Source organism: Sebastes umbrosus, chromosome 8, assembly GCF_015220745.1.
Source record: "Sebastes umbrosus isolate fSebUmb1 chromosome 8, fSebUmb1.pri, whole genome shotgun sequence".
Taxonomy (NCBI): domain Eukaryota; kingdom Metazoa; phylum Chordata; class Actinopteri; order Perciformes; family Sebastidae; genus Sebastes; species Sebastes umbrosus.
The window spans coordinates 15,814,012-15,836,542 of record NC_051276.1 but is presented as its reverse complement, the minus strand read 5'-3'; the positions used below and the strand labels follow the sequence as shown (position 1 = coordinate 15,836,542).

General features: G+C 38.4%; 2 protein-coding genes across 2 annotated transcripts; both read left to right on the top strand.

Moving 5' to 3' along the window:
* The first annotated feature begins 266 nt into the window (after positions 1–266).
* tctn2 (tectonic family member 2) lies at positions 267–5,207 on the top strand. The gene is made up of 18 exons (XM_037776708.1): positions 267–419; positions 738–851; positions 1,303–1,373; positions 1,555–1,756; positions 1,856–1,956; positions 2,054–2,253; positions 2,354–2,474; positions 2,575–2,728; positions 2,835–2,912; positions 3,004–3,126; positions 3,227–3,301; positions 3,413–3,511; positions 3,629–3,746; positions 3,833–3,936; positions 4,103–4,250; positions 4,407–4,550; positions 4,659–4,747; positions 4,921–5,207. The coding sequence occupies exons 1-18, from the start codon at positions 284–286 to the stop codon at positions 5,028–5,030; spliced, it is 2,187 nt and encodes a 728-aa protein (XP_037632636.1). The 5' UTR covers positions 267–283; the 3' UTR covers positions 5,031–5,207.
* Positions 5,208–7,220: 2,013 nt separating this feature from the next.
* atp6v0a2b (ATPase H+ transporting V0 subunit a2b) lies at positions 7,221–21,964 on the top strand. Its single transcript, XM_037777835.1, has 20 exons — positions 7,221–7,760; positions 9,719–9,797; positions 10,292–10,389; positions 11,073–11,210; positions 11,358–11,455; positions 12,534–12,660; positions 14,088–14,170; positions 14,267–14,360; positions 15,111–15,323; positions 15,789–15,939; positions 16,422–16,561; positions 16,660–16,817; positions 16,945–17,035; positions 17,866–17,984; positions 18,738–18,948; positions 19,082–19,201; positions 19,323–19,442; positions 19,566–19,683; positions 19,824–19,995; positions 20,102–21,964. Exons 1-20 carry the CDS (start codon positions 7,644–7,646, stop codon positions 20,202–20,204), a joined length of 2,550 nt encoding a protein of 849 aa, XP_037633763.1. The 5' UTR covers positions 7,221–7,643; the 3' UTR covers positions 20,205–21,964.
* Positions 21,965–22,531: the final 567 nt, after the last annotated feature.

The window sequence follows — 22,531 nt, the reverse complement described above, 5'->3', positions numbered from 1 at the left end:
AGTGTGAGAACTGTCCTCAGGTCTTGTGCTGTTAGAGGAGGTGAGCCTCAGGACCAGCTGGCTGAGGGGACTCCTCTCTGTGTTCTCCTCTTGGCAATGGAGAGCTTTGTGATGGTAGGAGTCGGGGTCCCTTGTTATTACATGTTACATGTATCTACCACTCCAGACCAGGCGGGGGCGCTGCTGTTTATTTAACTACACATTTGTTTCCCCCGAAGAAGAACTCTTCCAGCTCTGTGATTGGAGGAGCTGCGTTGCCATGACATCACTACAGTTTACAACGATGTCGGCTGTTTACAATCAGAGAGTGAACCAAATGGCTCACGCGGATGATCGATTATTTACCTATTTATCCTTTTCACACAAGGTCACATGTGTTTTGCTCTTCATCTCCTTGGCTCACACTCAAAACATTGTCGGTAAGAGCTTAATATATGAAACACTATACGTACAATTCATCCACTTTAAAACAGCCAACGCTAAAGAGCTATAGCCAACAGCTAGCTAGAAGACAACTGTGCTAATTGATCAAATGCTGCACTTTACTGTCTTTTGATTGTTTTTATTATCCATTTAATTTTGTTCTTTTAACTTATACTTTTATATGCTTTTATTCGTTTGTATCTTATGCACTTTGTGCTCTTTTATCTTGCTTTTATATATGTAAAGCACTTTGAATTGCCTTTGTGTATGAAATGTGCTATATAAATAAACTTGCCTTGCCTAATGTTGTACAGTTTTCCAGCCGTCACATCTCACTACAACTGGACCAACAGTCACTGCTTTTCTGCTGGGAAACACGTGGAACATCTCTCTGAATCTGAGTACAGTATATCCATCTAATATAACAGGTAACATCTACAAAGACTCCCTGATGCTCTGCCTTTAACAGCATCCTCCTACCTGTTCCATGTGACTATACATTGTTGTTGTCCAGTCTGTTGTCATTTTGCAGATCTGGTGGTTGGTTTATGGTTTGTCAAACTTACATATGAAATTAGTGACATAGTAATAACACATCGTTTTTAGCCTGCACCAACCTTACTGCAGATCCTCAAAAGACAATACCTGAAAAGAAGATGAGGCAAAGATTATCTGCTGTGCCTTTATGCAAATATATGACAAACATAAGTGAAGCTGAGCCTCTGATATTTCACACCATTGCAAATCTACAAAGATTCCCTGATGCTCTGCCTTTAACGGCATCCTCCTACCTGTTCCATGTGACTTTATTGTGGTTATCCAGTCCGTTGTCATTTTGCAGATCTGGTGGTTGGTTATGGTTTGTTTTTCTTTTAACAGGAAGCATTGGCTCTCCATCATGTGTCGCTAAGGCAACACAGTGGCGGCTCACAACGGAGCAGGTGGGAAAGGTAAGAATCTAATCTTACAGTGAGCATTTCCATTATATTTACAGAAAATGCTTGAGTAAGGTGCAGTTAGAAAGGGTTTAATGTAATAAAAACCTCCAAAAATGAATACAATAGAGATGATATTATAGTGTGAACATGTATTTTTCTTTATGCCTCATGTTTCTTTCATTTGGTGCCCCAGACTGCAGTTCGGGTTCAGCTGAGACTGAATAAAAGTCTGCGTTTGTGTGGTGAGAATGAGACAGACACAGACTGCTGTCCAAAGCCACTGTGTGTCCTGGAGACTCTTCAGTTGTCCGCCTGTGCGGGCGGCACACCTCAGGCATCACTGCTGATCCAGGCTAAGATACACGCCCTGTTGGTTCCTGCTAATGCTGTATCTGGTAATTCAAATGAAACGTATCTAATCATAATGGACTAAGGATGTAAGCACTTTGAGAGTGCCACATTTCTAATAAATATAAATCTCCTATCCATTTCAGATAATAAAACAGTCATTCCAAACCAAGTGTACCAACCACTGGGCTCTTGTCCCTGTGACCTCACATTCAGAGCATGTGATGTACGCTGCTGCTGTGACAAGGTATCTCTCACATTATTACATTCTTTTAAGGTTTTAGACAAATGTATTTCCTTCTGTATTAATCAACAGTGACTTATTTGTCTTCCACTCTTAACAGGACTGTTCCATTGAAGATTTGAAGCTGTTTGTGTCCCACTGTCTCCAAGGGCCCTTTGGTGGACAGGTCTCGCCTGCTCCAGATTATGAGTGCTCTGTGCAGTCCTCTGAAAACTCCCCAGATTGGTTTCCATTTTTATGTGTCAATTCTCCTCCTGAAAACAACCCTTACCTCGGGCTCTTTTACCAGGGAAACACTATGTGAGAAATTATTGCACATATGGTTTGTTTTTTGATTATGTGATTATACATTTTTGTGTCATGTTTTCATCATCGATCTTTTGCCCTTTGACTTGTTTAGCACATCTAAACCTGGCCCATCCTTCCAAAGTGCTGTTTTGTCTGCTCCAGTGCCGGTTAATATTTATGTTCAAGGAAGTCCCATTTTCTCATTAAATGACCAGTACTTCACTATTCCCCAGGTTTGTTGTTTTTTTAATAAATATCGTTTAGATTACATTTTGGATTGTATGTGTTGCCAAAGCTGTAACAACTAATGCCGTTTATATATCTGTTCCACAGAAGGTGCTCGGGCAGTGTGTAAACAGCGCTCCTGTGGCATTTTTGAGAAATTTCGAAGTAAAGTGTGTAAATCGGCTACGCTCCTGTCCAACTGGACCTCCCTTACAGATGCTATCAACAGATTTGAAGGTTAAAGTGAAGAATGGGCAAGGGGGTATGTTTTACCTGCTAAACATATGTTTTGATGATGATGATATGTTCTGTAGCTCTTTGAATCCATGTGTCTTTATTTTATTTATCTATGTTTCTATGTATTCCAGGTGATGTTATAGTGGAAGTAACTGATAAAGTGGCCAATGACTCAAGTCAGTTTATTTCAAGCACAGATGCCTCTTCAGGTATGGACATTACAACGTATCATTACAACAACAACAACAACAACAACAACAACTTGAACTGACAATTAATATTAATAATATTTCTCTGAAGATGAGGGGCTGGTATGTGAGAACGTGACCTTAGCGCTGGATTACAGATTCTATTGGGAAGGAAATGGCATCACAAATATCACGCTGACTCGCACTGTTGGGACCATCACTTTAAATAGTAGTGGTAAGTGCCCATAATGCTTGTCCATGGTTGGACTGATCACCAGGCATAGTTGATAGATGTGTTTGATGTAGTTTGTGCTCATGTTCTGTCTCCCGAACAGTGGCGTTAACTACAAGGTATTCTGCCGTGTTTCTAAATGGAGAAGTCCTAGGTGAGCCCAACTCAGGGAACCCAGGTGAGAGCAAGATAAAATACTTTGTCCTGAGAATGGTTGTGGTAGTGAACTGTTTTAAATAGTTCACAGTACCTGTTCTAGTGGGTAATACACAAACACTTTACCTGACAGGTTATCAGGTGGGAAGGCCTGTTATTGCTGGAATGGCGGAAACTTGGGACAATAATACAGCCTCAGTACAGAGGATGTCAATCAATCTTTGGAAACCAGGTAAACCCATTAAGTCATGTTGTTGATTACTGTCTGACTGCGTAACTGTGAATTATGTATATTTCAATCAAAATCAGTTGACTAAAAGGCAACACCATTTTCTGATCTGGCTAACAGTGAGTAATGGACTCTGTTCCACTGCTGAGACGAAACCAGTTCTGTTTGGGGAGAATTCAACATCGGGATGTCTGCTCCCTGTCAGCCTACAGAATCTGACTCAGTGTGATCTCCTGAGGTCCGTACCTCAACATGAGTACATATTTGATCTATATCGATAGGTATTTGTGCTGAAGGAAAATATAATGCTTTTTCTCCTTTTAGAGAGAATGTGACTTCTCTCCAGGCTGCTTTGATTACAGCCACATATGTGGCAAAGAGTGGAAACCCAGATCCTCTAACTATGACCGACTGGGTGAACATAAGCTGTAAGTAGATGGTGCAAAGAAACAATTAATGCAACGTTTTCTTTTTGTACAGTTCATGTATGTTTGTTTATTCACTAATATTTAGTATTTTTTGCTATACTTTTATATTACTAATACCTCTTCTTTTCGTTCTAACCATATGTTACACACAATATATAAATTCCAGTTGTGACACTGAACCCAAGCACAGCTATGGAAGACAACACAAGTTCATGCAATGGGGTTCCATCCCACCAGCATATCCATGTTTGGAGTCTTATCACTGGCACAGTAGATGGCATACCTCAAAGGGATATCTGTGCTGTGCAAGTCAGGTGTGTATCAGTGGTATTCTCGTTGCAATGCACAGTTTAAATTGTATTGTCTCAATTCAGGAGGAGCTGTTAATCATCATAGGTCACCATGTGTCCTGTATCCCATTCGTATTATAAGCCATTGTGAATCATGGATGTTATGTTGGTCATTTGTAGCTACAGCCTCTCCCCCTGGGCTCTGGATTGTGGAGGAGGTGATGTCTCTCCATGTGTGGACCCAGTGGAGAGTCAGTTGTTCCCCATCACCTCCTCAGTCACCTTTACTGACATTCCCATCAACACAGGTCCAACAAAAACCAGGCAAGACTGACCTTTATAAAGAGATTTGTTAAAGTACTTTATGTATGAGCTGCCTGACTGATTCTTAACTGGAGTGTGATGTTTTGTATTTTATTTTTTTTACCCCAGGTTTCAGATCAACTTCACAGAATATGACTGTAATAGGAATGATGTGTGTTGGCCTGAGCTCGCCTTCCCCTTCACCAAGTATTACACAGGTGAGAATTCATCTAGTCCTTGGTAATCTAGTCCTAAGGTATCCTGTGGTGGATCTGTCAGTAAATTGGAACTACAGCTGTGAACATTTCTGCGAGAAACACTGCTTATGTATGAAAATATGTATTGACAGTACCATTAGCCTCAGACTTATTTTACCTTTTATCCTCCCCAGGTGAGCCATATTCTCAGTCACTGGCTAAGGGCCTTATCTTGGTTTTCTTCTTCATCACTGCCTCCATTCTTGGGAATCCATGGAGACAAATCCGACAGGCATGGGGCTAGTGCCGCTCTCAAAAGACGCTAAACAAGATGATTTATTTATGTCACTGAAATGTAATTACACCTTTTTACATTAGATATTGTTTATAATTATATAGTTTTTACATTTTTATAATGTTTGTGGGAATGTATAGAGTTGTATTGGTGCATCATTTTGTAATAAAACTATTTTTTCTATGACTTTTTTTTAAGGCTTAATCCCTCAACATACTTTTAATCACAACACACTTTGTGATAGGTTAGAAAAGTGGGTATGACTCTTGTGCAATCTTCCAATCTGATTTCAGTCCCAGCTATGTTTGTTTCTTATCAAGTGACTCAGGCTTCTTGGTCATTGTTTTTTCGGGTTTTACCACCAGGGGACATCGTCCACAAGCACAATAATGTTTCAATGTTATGCAGAAAACATTACCAAACATAACAGCTGCTGCTCTTTACTATTCTAGACCCATTTACTGCCTCTGACCTCACTGTATGGATGACCCAATATTTCATCCAACCGATTCATGCTATTGGTTCTAGGTATTGTTCAAATAGACTTAGGTGTGTCTCATTTATCTTGTCTCCTTGTTCCCCCTCATTTGCATCTTTTTCACATGTTTTAGTGTGTCCTACTTAAAGAAAACCCTGTTTTCACAACCTGCGTCTTCAGTTTTTTTCTCCCATGGGGCCCCGTAACAGGTTAATCCAGCCACGATAATGTAAGGTTTTATTCCTGCAGAGTAATAGAATAATATTTACAGAATAATATGACATTGTACGTGTGGTTTTTAAAACCTACAAAATGGCAAAATACATTTCTGATCTTCTGCTATGTTATGAACCATCCAGACCTCTCAGGTCATCTGGATCAGGTCTGCTAAGTGTCCCAAGAGTCAGAACTAAACATGCAGAAGCCGCGTTCAGTTTTTATGCACTAACATTTTTTGGAACAAGCTCACAGAAAACTGCAGGACCAACTCCAACTCTGAGTTATTTTAAATCAAAGCTTAAAACTTTCCTGTTTGCTGCTGCCTTTTATTAAACCAGATAATGATCTTATAACTTTTACTCTTGTGTGTTATATTCTATTTTAGCTTCTATCCTAGCTTTTATGTTTAGCTTGTTTTTATTTTCTAATCTATAATGTTATTATAACTTTATAGTTATTTAATTATGTCTTAATGTTCTTTTGCACTTTGTCGCAATGTTCTTGAATGTTTATGTAAAGCACATTGAATTGCCCTGTTGCTGAAATGTGCTATACAAATAAAGCTGCCTTGCCTTGCCTTGCCTTCCAAGTGCAAAGCCAGGGAAAATAAACATTTAGATAAATATATTAAAGGAGGTGCATAAAGCCACAGTCTTATTAGCTTTTTTGTTTTCGGAGGAGAGAATCAATTTAATGTATTGTTTGGTCTCATGTTCAAATAAAAAAAATTAAGGTTTAGATTTACTAAATTTGGATTTATGTATATGAAATTTAGCTAAGAGAATAATGAGATTAATAATATAATATTCTTTGATTTTACTGTTACCTTTATGGAAACCAAACAAAACATTCTCTAGACATAGAATAAAATCAGGGTCAATATTATCAATAATGAATCTACTCAAGTCCTTCCACAGCCTTTTTGCTATGGTCACAGTGCTATAATAAATGAGGAAGAGTTTCTGGGAGTACATCACAGAATGAACAGTTTACATTGATGTCCTGTTTAAACAAGATAATGACTTGCTGGATAATATCTGTGAAGGATTTTAAAGGACACTTCTCTTATTTTGTTTGTCAAAAGATACTTATAGGGTAGAGTTATGGAAGTCTTTATTGGACTTTATTAGTTGTAACCTACAGAAGACATTCCACAAATGTGTACCATGATCTGCAAATATTTCAATATCCACAAAACATGTATTTTTGTATTTGTGTTGTGTAAAGTCACATCCACAAAAATAAAGGGAGATTTGCAAATACGCCTACTCTGTAAATACGTATTTTAGGGTTTACATGTAAAGTGCTATATATACACATTTGTGCATCTATTTCGCATTTGCAGATCGCTTCCTGTGCATTTGTAGAGTTCTTCCACTTGAGGTCTTTTATATTCGCCTTCAGACACTGCTGAGGGCCCACAGACACCAGGTCAGTGAGTGTGTAGTGCGCAGACTCCTGCGGCCGCTGCTGATTGGTCTAAAGCTACATTGACTGCTGGTGGAAGTTGTTGGTATTCAACAGTTAGTTAAATGACGTGGAGCACCATGGACACGACCAACGGATGTCTGCTAACAACTTCATAAACTATGAGAAGAACAGTGACTGCGTCTTTGGATACCTCTTGATACCGGGTTCCTTCACAATTTAGAGATTGAACTTTGACTTTGAAACTAGTTCTTCATCCAGGAATCATCACCTTGCTCTCCGGTGGCTAGCCCGCGAGCTAACAGGAACAGCTCCTCTGCTGTAGCTGGTAGCTATCTGAAGATCTGAAGTCAGCCTGTTTCAAGTCAGATATTACACCACCACTGCTGCTAAAACATGACAAGCACCAAGGACTTGACTAACCAACGTTGAGGTGCTTTAATCAACAGAAACAGCAGTATTTAGCTTCCTTACACTAGCTCCAGCTACCTGTGAAGATGAGCTCTCTGCTGCGAGGTGAAGAGATGTGTCTGGCCCAGCTGTTCCTGCAGTCTGGGTCTGCATACGACTGCATCAGTGAACTGGGAGAACTGGGACTGGTGGAGTTCAGAGACGTAAGTCCTTGAAAAGACCTGTTTTAATTTCCCTGTTGTACTACACAAAGCTGCAAATTTCTCTGTAAAAGTCTGATTTTTTTTCTTCAATATTATATTGATTGTTTTTTTTTGTTCATTTTGAAACAACAGAACAAACATTCACACACGTCCCCAATAATAACAGTCTCGGTACAAAGAAACTTAACAAACCTAATATTAATATAAAATAAGCCAGTATAGATACAGAAAAAAAATATTACATATAAAAAATAGATAAATAAGTTAAAAGAATATACACAAGAAAAAAAAAAATTAAAAACAATACAATAAAATCTATTTATATATATATATATATATATATATATATATATATACTGTATATACATATACATATACTGTATATACATATACATATACGCACACGCAGTACATACACATACAAAAACACATATAATCAGTTAAAAAAATCTGTATACAATTCAGTCATCATCCTGCTCCAGCAAGGATACAAATTACAAACTACCTTGGAGTGAAGGTGGTAGCACCAATCCTTATCTGAACACAGGGATCTACAGTCAGGCCGTTCATAAAATGTATGAAAGGTTTCCATATAAAATTCCTCAACTTTACCTCCTACTATGAAAGTCAGTTTTTCTAATGCCAGAAAAGTCTGATTTTTAGATTAATCAGAAGACACGTCTTATTTTTTATACATTCCTTTAATGACAGATGTTAAGGACCTGGACACTATTTTATTTTTTCTGCATTTTACTGCAGTCAGAGGTATTAATTTAAATCCAGTGACAGATGAGACTTCAGTCTCTCTCTCTCTCTCTGTGTTTGAACACTATGAAGTGTAAGTGGCAGAAAATCATCTGATGTCAGAGGAGAGATGAGAAGTTTTGTTGTGAAACAACATTTTTTTGACTGAGCCACGTTGGTTTTTGAAAAAGCTGACTTTTAAGAATGAAACGTATCAATTTGAAAGTTACTGCTTGAGTTTGCAAACATCTAAAGCACTCTGCTATAATAACAGCTGCTGCTCTTTACTATTCTAGACCCATTTACTGCCTCTGACCTCACTGTATGGCTGATCCAATATTTAATCCAACCATGATTCATGCTATTGGTTTTAGGTATTGTTCCAAAAGACTTAGGTGTATCTCATTTGTCTTGTCTTCTTGTTCCCCCTCATTTGCATCTTTTTCACATGTCTTAGTGTGTCCTACTTAAAGAAAACCCTGTTTTCACAACCTGCGTCTTCAGTGTTTTTCTCCCATGGGGCCCCGTAACAGGTTAATCCAGCCACGATAATGTAAGGGTTAATTCTCGCAGAGTAATAGAATAATATTTACAGAATAATGTGACATTGTGCGTGTGGTTTTTAAAACCTTTCTTTATTGGGTTTTGCAGGATTACACAACATTTGTATCAAATACAAATACTATTGCCTTTTATAAAGTGCCATCAAGGAACAAAGACATGTCTTTTTAAACATTGAGTGGTTGATGACAACTAACACCCCTGAGAAGATTATTCACTGAGTTCAAATATTCCAGATACTTGTAGAAAGTGTTTTTTTTATAGGGTTATGGTAAACAGTTACTGGACCATGACGACTTTTTTGTAATACAGCCTATCAATCATGGAAAATTTTGACCAACCAACAATATCTAAACGGCTATAACTTTACCTGCTTGTTTGTCGGAGCGTCTATATAGCATCTGTCACTGAATTATATTTTATATGAAAGCAGATGTGGCCATTTCTTCTTGTAACTTACAGAAGGAAGTCGTAGCTATCCTATAGATCATATCTGTTTTTAAATGCTGCTGTAAAGGGGCCCGTACAGGTACTTACTGTATGGTTTATGATGGTTTGTCCTGTAGATATGTTTCACACGGTATCAATGATGAGTGGGGATGATTGTTAATCATTCAAGTCTTGACTCAATATGTCTCTTGCACCTGTTTCAGCTCAATCCCAGTGTTAACTCCTTCCAGCGGAAACATGTCAATGAGATCAAAAAATGTGAAGAGATGGAGAGGATCCTTGGTAAGGATATACTGATCTTTAATATACAGTGCACCAATAATATGCATTGAGTTGAAGTTGATGTCAAGCTTTAGGCTGGGAATGCAGTTATTTTGACAGGATTAAAACAAAGCTGTGATGGAACTGTAGAAGCAATTAAGCAGGAGTACAAGAAGCCACAGAATTTATGCTTATTGGACTTTGGGTCTAGTACTCCACCGTGAATCCTAGTGTTGAAGCAGAACCTCCTTTACCAAAACATAAGCCACAGAAGAGCTTCTCACTGAATTGAATTGAAGGCCATGACCCTGCAGTCATGAGAAATGTCAGCTGGTTGTAGATGTAGTAGGATGAAATGCTGTCGTTAATTAACTAAACCATTTATTATTATTAGATTAAGAGAAAAGAGTAACGCACTGTGACTTTGCTTCAAATCTAGTGGTCATAAGGAAGCTTTGAAACATTCGAAAACTGTCTTTTTGTGTCTGAGAAAGTTTGCTCGTTATTTTTGACAGGATACCTTCTGAGGGAAGTCAAGAAAGCCGACATTTCACTGCCAGAAGGAGACGTGAACCCAGTGGCTCCTTTACCCAAGCACGTCATGGCTATAATGGTTAGTTACTTACTTATGTATCATCATTTATAATTGTTAATTTAATATGTTAATGACAGTAATCCTGGAGAGCTTTTAAATCAGTGATGACTAGGGCTGACCCGAATGCTTCGAAGCTTTGACTGTTGTCATGGTAATCGACCTCCAAATCAGTATTCGAATGCTTCGTTGTTGTTGTTGTTGTTTTTTTATAGAAGTATGTAGTAATAATGTATAAATACCAAAATAGCCCATGAAATAAGGAATAATCCCACAACTTAATTCATATTCAACATTAATTATTATTAGTTATTCTCAGACGGATATCAATGTTTGTTATGTGAGGTGCATGTGTGTACAGTAGTGCTGCAGCAGCACTATCATGGGCCTCGAAACAGGAGAGCTGGAGACAGACAGACAGAAGAACCTGTCAGCCGAGGCGTGGCGCAAAGCTTTGAATATCTTTTGAATATTTCTCAACGAAGCGTCGAAGCCCAAAAAATGGTATTCTGGACAGCCCTAGTGTTGAGTTAATGCCACTCCAATTAAATGAATGTAGTGGAGTACCTTCTATATGTAGAACACTGAATCTTACTGCTCTAGTCTGTGTAAAATTGGAGGATTATTCAAACCATATACATTATTATGATTATTATTGCTGTAATGCCCATTATCACTGGGTGTCTGTGTATGTGTGTTCACAGGAGCAGCTGCAGAGGCTAGAAGTCGAGTTAGGTGAAGTCACCAGGAATAAAGAGAAGCTGCAGAGGAATCTGCTGGAGCTGACCGAGTACACACACATGCTGCGCGTCACCCGCAGCTTTGTACAGAGAACAGCCGAGGTTAGTGTGTCATCCTGTAATGTAGCTGGATTCGTAACACACACCTTTTTGTCTTGTTTATACTCACTATATGACATTTAGAAGCTGGTCTTTGATTTGATTTTGTTTTTCGTCTCTACCCTCCTCGCATCTTGTCTTTACTTTTAGCGAGAGCCCCTACAAGTTCAGTATGAGGAATTTCCCTTCTTAGAAAAAGACACAATGATGGACTACAGCAGCATGCAGAGACTCGGAGCCAAACTGGGGTGAGGGATGAAATTCTGCCGTCCATATCAGTATTATGTTTATGTTAGTGTTTGGAGTTGACAGTAGGCACCAGGTCTGTCACGGTTTACCAGTTTTCGGAATTGTCATGGCATTTTAAAAATGAAATCGCAATATCGTGTGATTTTCTAGTCACAATAATATAATGAGGAAAAAGTAAATGGGTTGCACAGCTGTTGCTACACATTTAAAGAAACTTTAAAATGAGGCAAGTTGTACTTTTATTTTCCTCCATAAATTGTTTTCTGTGTCCTCTCTGTCTCCCATTAGGCTTTTCACATACAGACGTACTTTATACACAATACAGACACACACAAACAGGAAGGCTTTGTACACAGTACACACATCAGCAGGAAGGAAGTTCTCAAGTTGCGATAACTGAAATACAGCTTTGGTTCTTTGTCAACAACATGTTGCTCATACAAAACCTTATTTTTCGATTTTATACTCCTAAAACATTGTGAATGTGCATGGACAGCGAGGGCTCAAAGGAAAGACTAACTACACAGTTGTACATTTTTTCAATCAATCTGCCGCTACTCTGCAACACAGAAAGTATCACAACTACAGCAGACGGCTTGTATTATGTTCAAGTGAGCACAATGTGTCATCAATAATGTAAGATTGTTTAGATAATAGCAAAGCTACGGACACTGTGACATCAGCCAGATTGCTCGCATGCACACGTGCCATTGAAGATGTTGATACATGCGAACGCACACCGTCTCCGTCATTCCTATATCCCAAATTAATTTACCCAGATAACCATTGGAGCTTTGGAGTTTAAATCTTAGTGTGAAGATGTTAGTGTGAGTAAGTTCATAATGAAATGGTTTCTTTTGTGATGCAATGAATTTAATTTGGAAATGTAATTTTAAAAGCAACATAAACAAAGCTTAAGATGAATTTTGAATTATATAATTGTATTGAGGGTTATTGTGATTTCATCATGATATCATTATTGTGATATTTTAAGTTGAAAGTTAGATTAAAGGTCCATGTGCCTTCGTAGGCACATATGGGAGGCTGTTTGTGAAAGTTCTCCTCGTTCTCTTGCAGTTTCATTTCTGGGCTTATTAAGAGAACGAAGATCGAGGCCTTTGAGCGGATGCTTTGGAGAGTATGTAAAGGATACACCATCCTCAGCTATGCTGAGGTCGACGAGTATTTGGAAGATCCTGACACGGTACGTTTCTCTAAGCTAACTTTGTTCAAAATTTCTGCTAAAGTTTTTTTTACTTTTGTTATGTCTTCTGTGTATTAATGTGAGATTAAAATAGCAGCAAGGAAGGCAGAAGAAACATTTGTATTAAGTACATAATATGTTTGTATCTCACTTCCTAAATTGGGATCTTGTCGAGATGCAAGGTTCTTAATTTGGTACAAGATAACAAACTTGGTTAACACACTTGATTGGATCTTAACTTCTGTGTCCGCATATGATGATATGATTCTTGTGGGACTAATGGATATTCTCTATTTCCATAATGTTTGTAGGTAAGATCAAAATTGGTCCGAAACGTTGGTCTTCTAATAAAATTTGTTGCCTTAAATCTGTGTGCTCCAGTATACTTTGGACCTAATCTCTGAAGTCTTTCCTGTTACAAGACTGCCTTAGTCTGCGAGCACCGAACAGGCCTATAATTCCTTGTGAGACAGTTGAAGCACCTGAAACCTCCTTCATTCAGTATTTTGCTACATTAGCTACACACTATTGGCGTTGTAGGGGAGCTGAAGAGAGGCAAGGCACTTGAGCATGCGCATAAATGTCACATCCTTTGGATTTTCCCGGCAAAACTCCCCTGAGTCCATTATAGAAATCAGTCCTTATACTGTTTTAGGCAACTGAGAAAGTCGGGGAAGGTCTCAGTTTTTACGTTAAGTTACAGTCCGTTCACAGATTGGCAACACAAAGCGATTAATACAGGAAGATTGTTACATATAGTACCCCTTTAAATACTGTAATGGGACAAAATTGAAAATGATGTTGTGAAGTCTGTTCTAGTCCTTCTTGCTGTTCTTATAAACAACCAGAGCTGTGATCTTGTCTGTTCCCATAGAGTGACAACACTAATCCATTTATCCATTTCCTCTGCTTGACCAGAAGGCAGGCATGCAGGTCTGCGACTGATCACTAGTGGAATGTCAGGACATACTTTCACTGATGGAAAATCAGGAAAATTTACAAGCAATTTAACATGTGCTCAGGGTTGGAAATTAGCACAAGCCACCAGCCAAATGCTGGTGAAATATGCAAGTGGCTGCTAGATTTTCTTTTTTTTTTTTTTTTAAATACGGTAGAGAAAGCAGTGCTTTTCAGCTGCTGTTTCTAACGTCAACAATGAACTTTTAATCAATGAAGTACTTTTCAGTTTTGTTTTGGTAATGAACAGCTTGATTTTGCAAACAAATATAAATTAATATTTAAAAACATAAAAAAAAATGAAATATACAGTTTTTGAACATAAAATATAACCACTTGAAAACCTTCTCTGCGTCCAAATTGACACTTCCTTTTTTATAATCGATGGAGCGTCTGGATCTTATCATTGATATACAACACTTCCTCTTATTCATTGATATACAACACTTCCTCTTATTCTCTACCTGCAGGGTGAGCCAACCAAAAGTGTGGTGTTCCTGATCTCTTACTGGGGAGACCAAATTGGTCAGAAAGTGAAGAAGATCTGTGACTGGTAATTATTCCACAATACTTTGTCTCATGGTTGCTCTATTAATGGCAGAAAAGGGCTGATATCTATTCTAAAATAATACTTTTTCTTTCTCCACAGCTACCACTGTCACTTGTATCCCTATCCCAGCAGCAACGAAGAGAGGAATGATGTTGTGGAAGGACTAAGAACTCGCATTCAGGACCTGCACACAGTATGTCTTTTGCTAGTAACTAATTATGGAGATGTTTAATTAGTGACAGGAAAAAGTAGTTACTCTGTTTGTCTTTCACAAACGGTTAACTTGTAAATGTGTCTGCTGTCATCTCTGTTAATATATAAGCTAGATACTTTCAAATATGAGCTCTCCAGGTGTTTTTTTTCCCCTGGTGCCGGGTTTTAAGATAAAAGAATACAACATTTTACGAAACAAGCTTGCAGAAAATCTTGTTTTCAGTGAATCACATTACACCCAGTAAGGATTTCTCATTCAAACCGTTATTTTATGGCCAAAGAACTAAATGAAATGGCTGATTTCTTTTCTAAAAGATTAACCCAATTTTCTCTTTTTGTGAACCGGTCCTGGCACTTATTGGGTCAGTTGAGTGAATCATTTGGTAGCTTCAACCCACTGTGACTGAAAAAATAAAATTACACTCACCGCCTGTAGCACATGATGAACATGAGACCTCCTCAGCTGAACGTTAAACTGTTTCTTCCTCTCTTTTGTGCATGCTTTTCTTTCTTGACTGTTTCTCTTGTCTGCTCTTTGTCTCTCTTATTCACACACTAAAACACTCACAAATGCCTCTTGTGAAAAAATGTAAATGTTTATTTCTCTCTGTTAATGTTCAATACATTATCATAGAAATAAAAGTCAAGGTTTGTAAACTTCCCCCCTTTTTTGGAAGGTCTAATGTGATGTGCCACACTAAGTGTTCTGTTTATCTCTTACGGTGTGCAGGTACTTTATAGGACAGAGGACTACCTGAAACAGGTCTTGATGAAGGCCTCAGAGTCCGTCTACACCTGGGTCATCCAGGTCAAGAAGATGAAGGCCATCTACTATATTCTCAACCTGTGTAGTTTTGATGTCACTAACAAGTGTCTGATCGCTGAGGTGTGGTGTCCTGTCGATGACATTCCCACGCTGCGGAGGGCCCTAGAAGAAGGATCGGTAAGGAAAATCTTCACTGCAGACATTCTTCTTCTGTTTATTGAACCGGGGCAGTTGCTTCATGAACTGGAGTATTGTCATCGTAAAAGCAAGTACTGAATGAGGCATGGCTTTTATTCATCCCTCTTTAGTTTAACTACAAGGGAGGGTATAGAAGGGCCACTGTTCATTGTGCGTGCAGGCTGCAGAGGACAGAGTGTGTATTTGGGATGAAGAAACACAAAGACGCATTAATGAGAATAACTGTTCCTACAGAGGTTTATTTATCATGTTGCAACAACTGGCTCTCTAATGATTATGTTATGCCAAATCTGTTGAAGAGACATTATATATTTTTCTTGTTTATTTATTTATTTTTTGATGTGCACGTGCTGCCAACTTTTTTCAGTGCTGATCAAATGTTTTAAGACGTTAGGGTGAAATTAGTTTATGGCAACATGCTGACTTTTTGATTTGATATTTCAGAGAAAAAGTGGAGCGACAGTTCCTTCCTTTGTCAATCGTATCCCCACCAACGACACCCCCCCCACCCTGATAAGGACCAACAAATTTACCTCTGGCTTCCAGAACATTGTGGACGCCTATGGAGTGGGCTGTTACAGAGAGGTTAACCCTGGTGAGTGGGAGCCTTTCGCTTTCCAACTTGAAGGTGTTGCACAACAGTCTTTGAAGAGAAACAGAAAAATTAAGATCCTTTTATTGTAATTGTGTAGCACTCCTCCCGTGATGCATGAATAACATCACAGGAGATAGTATTACACAACACATGTATTACATAATAATAAAAATGATAACCGAAATCTAATCCAGAGCTGATGTAATGGGAACATGATGCCACCATTATAACGGCTTCTTTCTTGTCTTTACATATCATTTAACTTTCCTGGTTTTACTTCACATTTTATTATTCTGTTTCAACCTATGCTAACTTCTTTTGTTTTTGTTGTTTTTGTGTCTTGTCTTGCTATTGCTAAATTTTAATATCCTGTTGTCTTTATGTCGTTTAATATTTTATTTTTAGAAGTGCTAAGGTATATACAATATTTTTTACGTTTTCTAGTCTTGATTTTTTTATTTTTTTTATTTATCATTTTGCAGCTCCTTTCACAATCATCACTTTCCCGTTCCTGTTTGCTGTGATGTTTGGGGATCTGGGTCATGGAGCGATCATGGCTCTGTTTGCTCTCTGGATGGTTCTGTACGAGAACAACCGCAAACTTAAAAACACCAGGAATGAGGTGAGCGAGTACTGCAAAGAAATGTTCAACCTAATACTCATTTGTGTGTCATACAGCGTGTCTGAGGTATAACTGAGCGATTCGATGCGTCTGTGCAGATCTGGAACACCTTCTTTGAGGGGCGATATATCATCCTGATGATGGGCCTGTTCTCCATCTACACTGGCCTCATATACAACGACTGCTTCTCAAAGTCCCTTAACATCTTTGGTTCTGGATGGAGCGTGAAGGCCATGTTCGATGCCCAGGTGTGGAAGTGAGTACGTCATGACGAAGGAACTATACGTGTTTTAAGATATAAAGATAAGATGACGTTTGTGGATTTGTTCCGCTATGACCTACATTTAACACACACTGGGGGGTTTTTATTTGTGTCCTAACAGGGAAGATGATATCCATGGGAATCATTTTCTCACTCTGGATCCAAATGTTACGGGAGTTTTCCGCAGACCGTACCCTCTGGGAATTGACCCGGTAAGTAAAGAATATTGAAGGACTAGTCATCAACATGATTTATAATATAATATCTCATATACATATATGTTATCATTGCTTCTCATTATTGTGATGGTTTTAAAGAGCCTTCGTTATACTCACAGTCACAGTAAACATGTTACCAGGACATGTGCACTTGAAGTTATAATATTACAATATTGTTTGTAAATGGACTAATGGAGCCTCTGGTGTCTGACAGGGCGTGCGCAATTTACTGCCAAGCTGCGGCCTGCAACATGGAGATCAAATTTCAGTAGATGCGCACGTTTGTTTACTAGAAAGTTTATGCGTTTTTGTTGGAAGGGAATAACCTGTATTTATGTACGGTTGTGTTTGTAAATGAAAAACAATAAGTACAGTATTTCTTTTAAACTTCTTAAATAAGAGTTGAGACTTTCATACCATGATGTCCTAATATTATTATACTAGTATAGTAACACAAGGGCTATGAAACGACCATTGATGTGGAGCAGTCATGTCTGGTGCTGACACCTTAAATTTGATCAGTGCATCAGTATTTAAAACAGTCAGTTGTTTGCTTGATTAGCGGTAATGTTACTCGCACAGAGACGCACATTGTGTGACAAAAGTGAATTAGGTTGAATTCCTGGAAGATGGAACTTATTGAATCACTTGTGTAGAAATATTAGATCCCCTCCAGGAACAATAATGCCGTCCTTGGATGGCCGAAGCGATGAACAAAACGCAGCTAGCTTTTCTTTATTGGATTTAAATAGCATTGCTGGACTTCATTTTTTACCAATCAAACATACCCATTGTATAATATATGCCATCTTTCCGTTGCACAGATTTGGAACTTGGCAACGAACCGCCTTACATTTCTGAACTCCTATAAGATGAAGATGTCCGTGATATTGGGCATCATACACATGAGCTTCGGGGTCATCCTCAGCACTTATAATCACTTGTAAGTACCAGTTTATTTGACCTTGTAATGCCCTTAATGTTAGATGTTATAGTTTTTAACCTTTTCCACTCACCCCTATTTTTCATAGACCAGTTTTTGTCCTTTTTAGGGGGTTGCAGGGGGTCTTTAGGGGGAGATAGCAGGTCAACAGTAGATGTCACATAGACGTGGTGTACATCATCTGAAAGCTGGGAACCTGAAGATTAATTTGAGATGCAGCTCAGCACTGTGTGTCAAGTTGTTCTAGTCATAAATCAGAAATAAACATTAATTCATTCATTAAAATAAATTGTTTTCTGTATAAGGGCTTAGAACATTATGATAGAGGTTAATGCCCATTCCCATGCTCACTTGTGTTTCATAAATTGCTGCAGCAATGTAACCTTTTTTTAAAAAAGACTCCATGGTTTAAAATAAAGTCGGCATGTCTGTAAAAGGGAGACTCGTGGGTACCCATAGAATCCATTTTCATTTACATATCTTGAGGTCAGAGGTCAAGGGACCCATTTGAAAATGGCCATGCCATTTTTTTCTCGCCAAAATTAAGCGCAACTTCTTAGCATGACATGATTGGTATCAGTGGATTCCTTAGGTTTTCTAGTTTCATATAATACCTGTACCTTTACTCTAAAGCTCTAAAACTGAACCTGCTACAGCCTCTGAAAAAAGTAAAGTCGGCCAAAGGCGCTGGCACCTTCAAGGAGTGGAAGAGGTTAATACTATAGCCTGCCTTATTTTTGTCAACAAAAACAGGCACTTCAGGAAGAAGCACAACCTGTACTTGGTATTTCTCCCTGAGCTCCTGTTCCTGCTGTGTCTGTTTGGCTACCTGGTGTTCATGATAGTCTACAAGTGGCTGTTCTTCAACGCTAACAACTCCAGACAGGCTCCAAGCATCCTCATCCACTTCATAAACATGTTCCTCATGCAGGGTGATGCTGTGCAGCCCCTCTACCCAGGACAGGTGAGAAGCTAATGTAAAGTGTAACTCATGTCCTTGTTCTTACTAAACAGTCTAAAGTTGTTTTAAAATGCACTTCAAAGTTCACTGAGACAGATTATAACAATGTAATGTGATGTTGTTTTGCTTCTTCCAGACTGGCCTGCAGGTATTTCTGGTGGTCATGGCTGTTCTCTCAGTGCCTGTGTTACTCCTGGGGAAACCCGTCTACCTTTATTGGCTTAGTAAAGGAAGCCAGCGCCTAGGAATGTACAGGGTGAGGGGTTACATTCATATCCGTCTGTGAATGTTTGCTTACTGTGTGAAATACGTTTCCATATATTTGTTCTCTGATTGTAAAATACACAAACGTGAGTAGTTTTTCTGTGTGTCCTCAGGGATATGAGCGTGTACGGCGTAACAGTGAAGAGGAGCTCTGCCTGATGAGGGATCACGACATGGAGGAGGGCAGCAGTCACAGCGATCTCTCCACTAGCGGAGAGCACCAGACAAAGGAGGTCAGCGTAGCAAAACAACTGGATAGTTCCCAATTAATCGGAACCTTCCTTATAAGCAACCATTGTTATTTGTTTCTGGTTTCCGACAGTCATTCTGAGTTTTTTTTTTTGTTGTTGTGACAGTTTGACTTTGGAGATGAGTTCCTGCATCAGGCCATTCACACTATAGAGTATTGCCTGGGATGCATCTCCAACACAGCCTCCTACCTAAGGCTTTGGGCTCTGAGCCTGGCACATGCCCGTGAGTATGATGGTTTGCAGTACAGCACACAGGTCAAACCTGTACAAGCACACACTGAACACAAAGTGAGTGTACACATTACGGGCGTAGTAGTGTAGTAGTTCCCTAAATGGATGGTGCTCTCTTCTCTGCTTCCACAGAGCTATCGGAGGTGCTGTGGGCCATGGTGATGCGAGTAGGACTACGAATGGACACCAGGCTCGGGGTTTTATTCCTGGTGCCTGTGTTTGGCCTCTTTGCCGTTCTCACTGTGTCCATCCTCCTGGTAATGGAGGGTCTGTCTGCATTCCTTCATGCCCTCCGGCTGCACTGGTAAGATAACAATCACCACTAAAGTACTTGTATCGTCGATGGCGCCAAAGTGCTATGAATTATCTCAGTGTTTTATATTCATAGCAGCTGCTTGTTTCTTCCTCAGGGTGGAGTTTCAGAATAAATTCTACAGTGGGACTGGAGTCAAGTATTGCCCCTTTGCCTTCTCTCTCCTGCCCTCCAGCTTTGAGAACGAGGGGTTACTGTGAAGGGACTATCTGGTAATACTGTTAGGTGGTAAACGGAGCTAAAAGAAGTCATGAGGGTATTTTGATTTTTCTTGTCATCTTTTAAAAATGTGTTATGTTAAGAGATTTTATGGTCGGCCTCACAAACTTTGGACTGAAACGCGCTGCCCTCCCAACAGTTTCAAGAACTGAGAAATGTTTTCTTATTGCAAATGTATGTAACACGTGGTATTTTGTACCAGGATCAGTTTGCTTCACTGCAGGTTGAAATGTGAGGCTCAAATTTAAAATGTACCTCATACCTAAAACCATCAATTTTCTAATGAGGCATTCATTATTGGTGACAGTTGTTGTTTGTTGTCAGTTGTATGGAAAACCACATTTGCCAAATTTGGAATAAATTAGTAAAGGAGAGATATGATTTTAGTATGAGATAACTTAAAATAAATAAGTAAATGGATGACCTGAACACTTGTTAGGATAAATGTATTGCTGGTTTTGGTGTTTTCATGGGATTTACTCATCAAATAAAAAAAACAAAAATTAACATCCACCTTTACCTTTTTAAGAAAAAAATATTATCCTATTTATTAATTTACATGTCCCTACATTTCTACTTCTCTGTATCTAGTTATTTTTGTCATTAATTTTTGCACAATTGTGTATATTAATGCAGTTATTTTTAGTTTTTTCATTTTTTGGCAGATCTGGTTTCCATACACTGGATAGTGAGCCACCTTTCACTTCCATAGTTCTTGCTCAACTCTCTGTTGCACTGACTGCCTTACAGAAGTACAAACAAATGACAGCTTCCTGCATCATTCTTTCGTTTCCCTTGTGTTCTTACTTTGTGGTACCAAAACACTGCGAAGGATCTGTGACTTGCCAGTATTGAAAAGTGCTCGGGCAGGTGTGTGATGAGATGTATATACTTTTACAAAATTATTTTTTAATTTATTACATTTTAATATGTATCAGAATTAAAGATGAATGTTAATGGGGATATGATTTTTACTTTTATGCATTCACAATGTTGCCTATGCATCTGCCACTTACAATTTAACATTCCACGCATCTGTTGACTGAGCTCTGTTGACTCTGGTCCTATATCCATATTCAACACAGTGGCCGGGCTGTATTAAATCTTATTAGAAGTACACTGAATTATGTACTAATGTCAGGCATTATTAGTTTTTGCTATTTCTGTGAAGCTGTTAGTATCGTATGGATTGATATTGGGATTTTTGTTAAGGGAAGGAGACTTAATTATTCATCGTTGCAATATTGAAATCGAGATTGAGATTAGTCACTGGCAACACAATTTGCTACAGTAAGATACTGCCACACATTGAAAAGTCATGACCTTGTGTCAAGTTTTAACAGTGGAACAATATGGTATTAAATCTTAATACAAGCGGCTCTTTTATTGAGGCAAGTGATGTTTGATTAGCAATTATTTGTGTAGTTAACATTAAATTGTTATATGGGTTGGTTGAAGGTATTTAAATTGATTCTAACGCAGCCCTAATCCTGCCATTCATTTCAGTTCATTTCAGTTCATTTCATCAGTTCTAATTCTTTTGAGAAAATCATCTTCATGTCAATAATAAATTGTATTTGTTTTTTTCTGTCAAAACCCATAACTGCATTCTTTATTGTATCTGGGTTTAGAACAACCCCATTTGTCCCTCTTCATGTAGCATCATTTTATGTTTAAGACCTTTCAACTTAGAATGTGAAATAACATCATGCATTGTACATAAATACAATCTGTAGTTCTGGGAAGGTGGTCTTTTTGCTTCTTTAAACATTCCTTTATTATGATGTGATTTGGATTAAATGCACACACAGACATTTTGGATTGGACTATGTATATACTTCAGATCATGCCTAATAACCTTGGTAAATACGGAGAAGTTACTACATTCATAGCAAAAGTTATAGGGGGATACTCATTCTTTCAGACTGCATTTTAAACTTGTCACAAAATGCATCCCATCACTATAATGCATTTTCTCTGATGCCCTACTATCATGGGTTTTATTTTGTATAAATACTTCAGATCATGCCTCATAACCTTGGTGAATATGGAGAAGTTACTACTTTCCCAGCAAAGGTTATAAGTGGAAACACATTCTATATCACAAAATATTTTTTATATAGCCTACATTTAGCTATATGAGGAAAAAGATTGAGTTCCTTGGTTTATCGGTAAACCTCAGTGCAATGAACAATATGGAGTTCGATAACACATACAGAAGAATAAAAGCATTTAATGATAGATAGATAGATAGATAGATGGATAGTAACTTTATTGATCCTGAGGGAAATTCAAGTTTCCAGCATCA

Bases quoted from the DNA above. Each gene is read 5' to 3' on its own strand.
- tctn2 (XM_037776708.1), top strand. From the start codon at position 284: ATGTCGGCTGTTTACAATCAGAGAGTGAACCAAATGGCTCACGCGGAT. The intron at 1,757-1,855 runs GTAATTCAAATG...TATCCATTTCAG, and splicing joins TCCTGCTAATGCTGTATCTG to ATAATAAAACAGTCATTCCA. The intron at 3,747-3,832 runs GTCCGTACCTCA...TTCTCCTTTTAG, and splicing joins ACTCAGTGTGATCTCCTGAG to AGAGAATGTGACTTCTCTCC.
- atp6v0a2b (XM_037777835.1), top strand. From the start codon at position 7,644: ATGAGCTCTCTGCTGCGAGGTGAAGAGATGTGTCTGGCCCAGCTGTTC. The intron at 14,171-14,266 runs GTAATTATTCCA...CTTTCTCCACAG, and splicing joins GTGAAGAAGATCTGTGACTG to CTACCACTGTCACTTGTATC. The intron at 17,985-18,737 runs GTAAGTACCAGT...CAACAAAAACAG, and splicing joins CTCAGCACTTATAATCACTT to GCACTTCAGGAAGAAGCACA.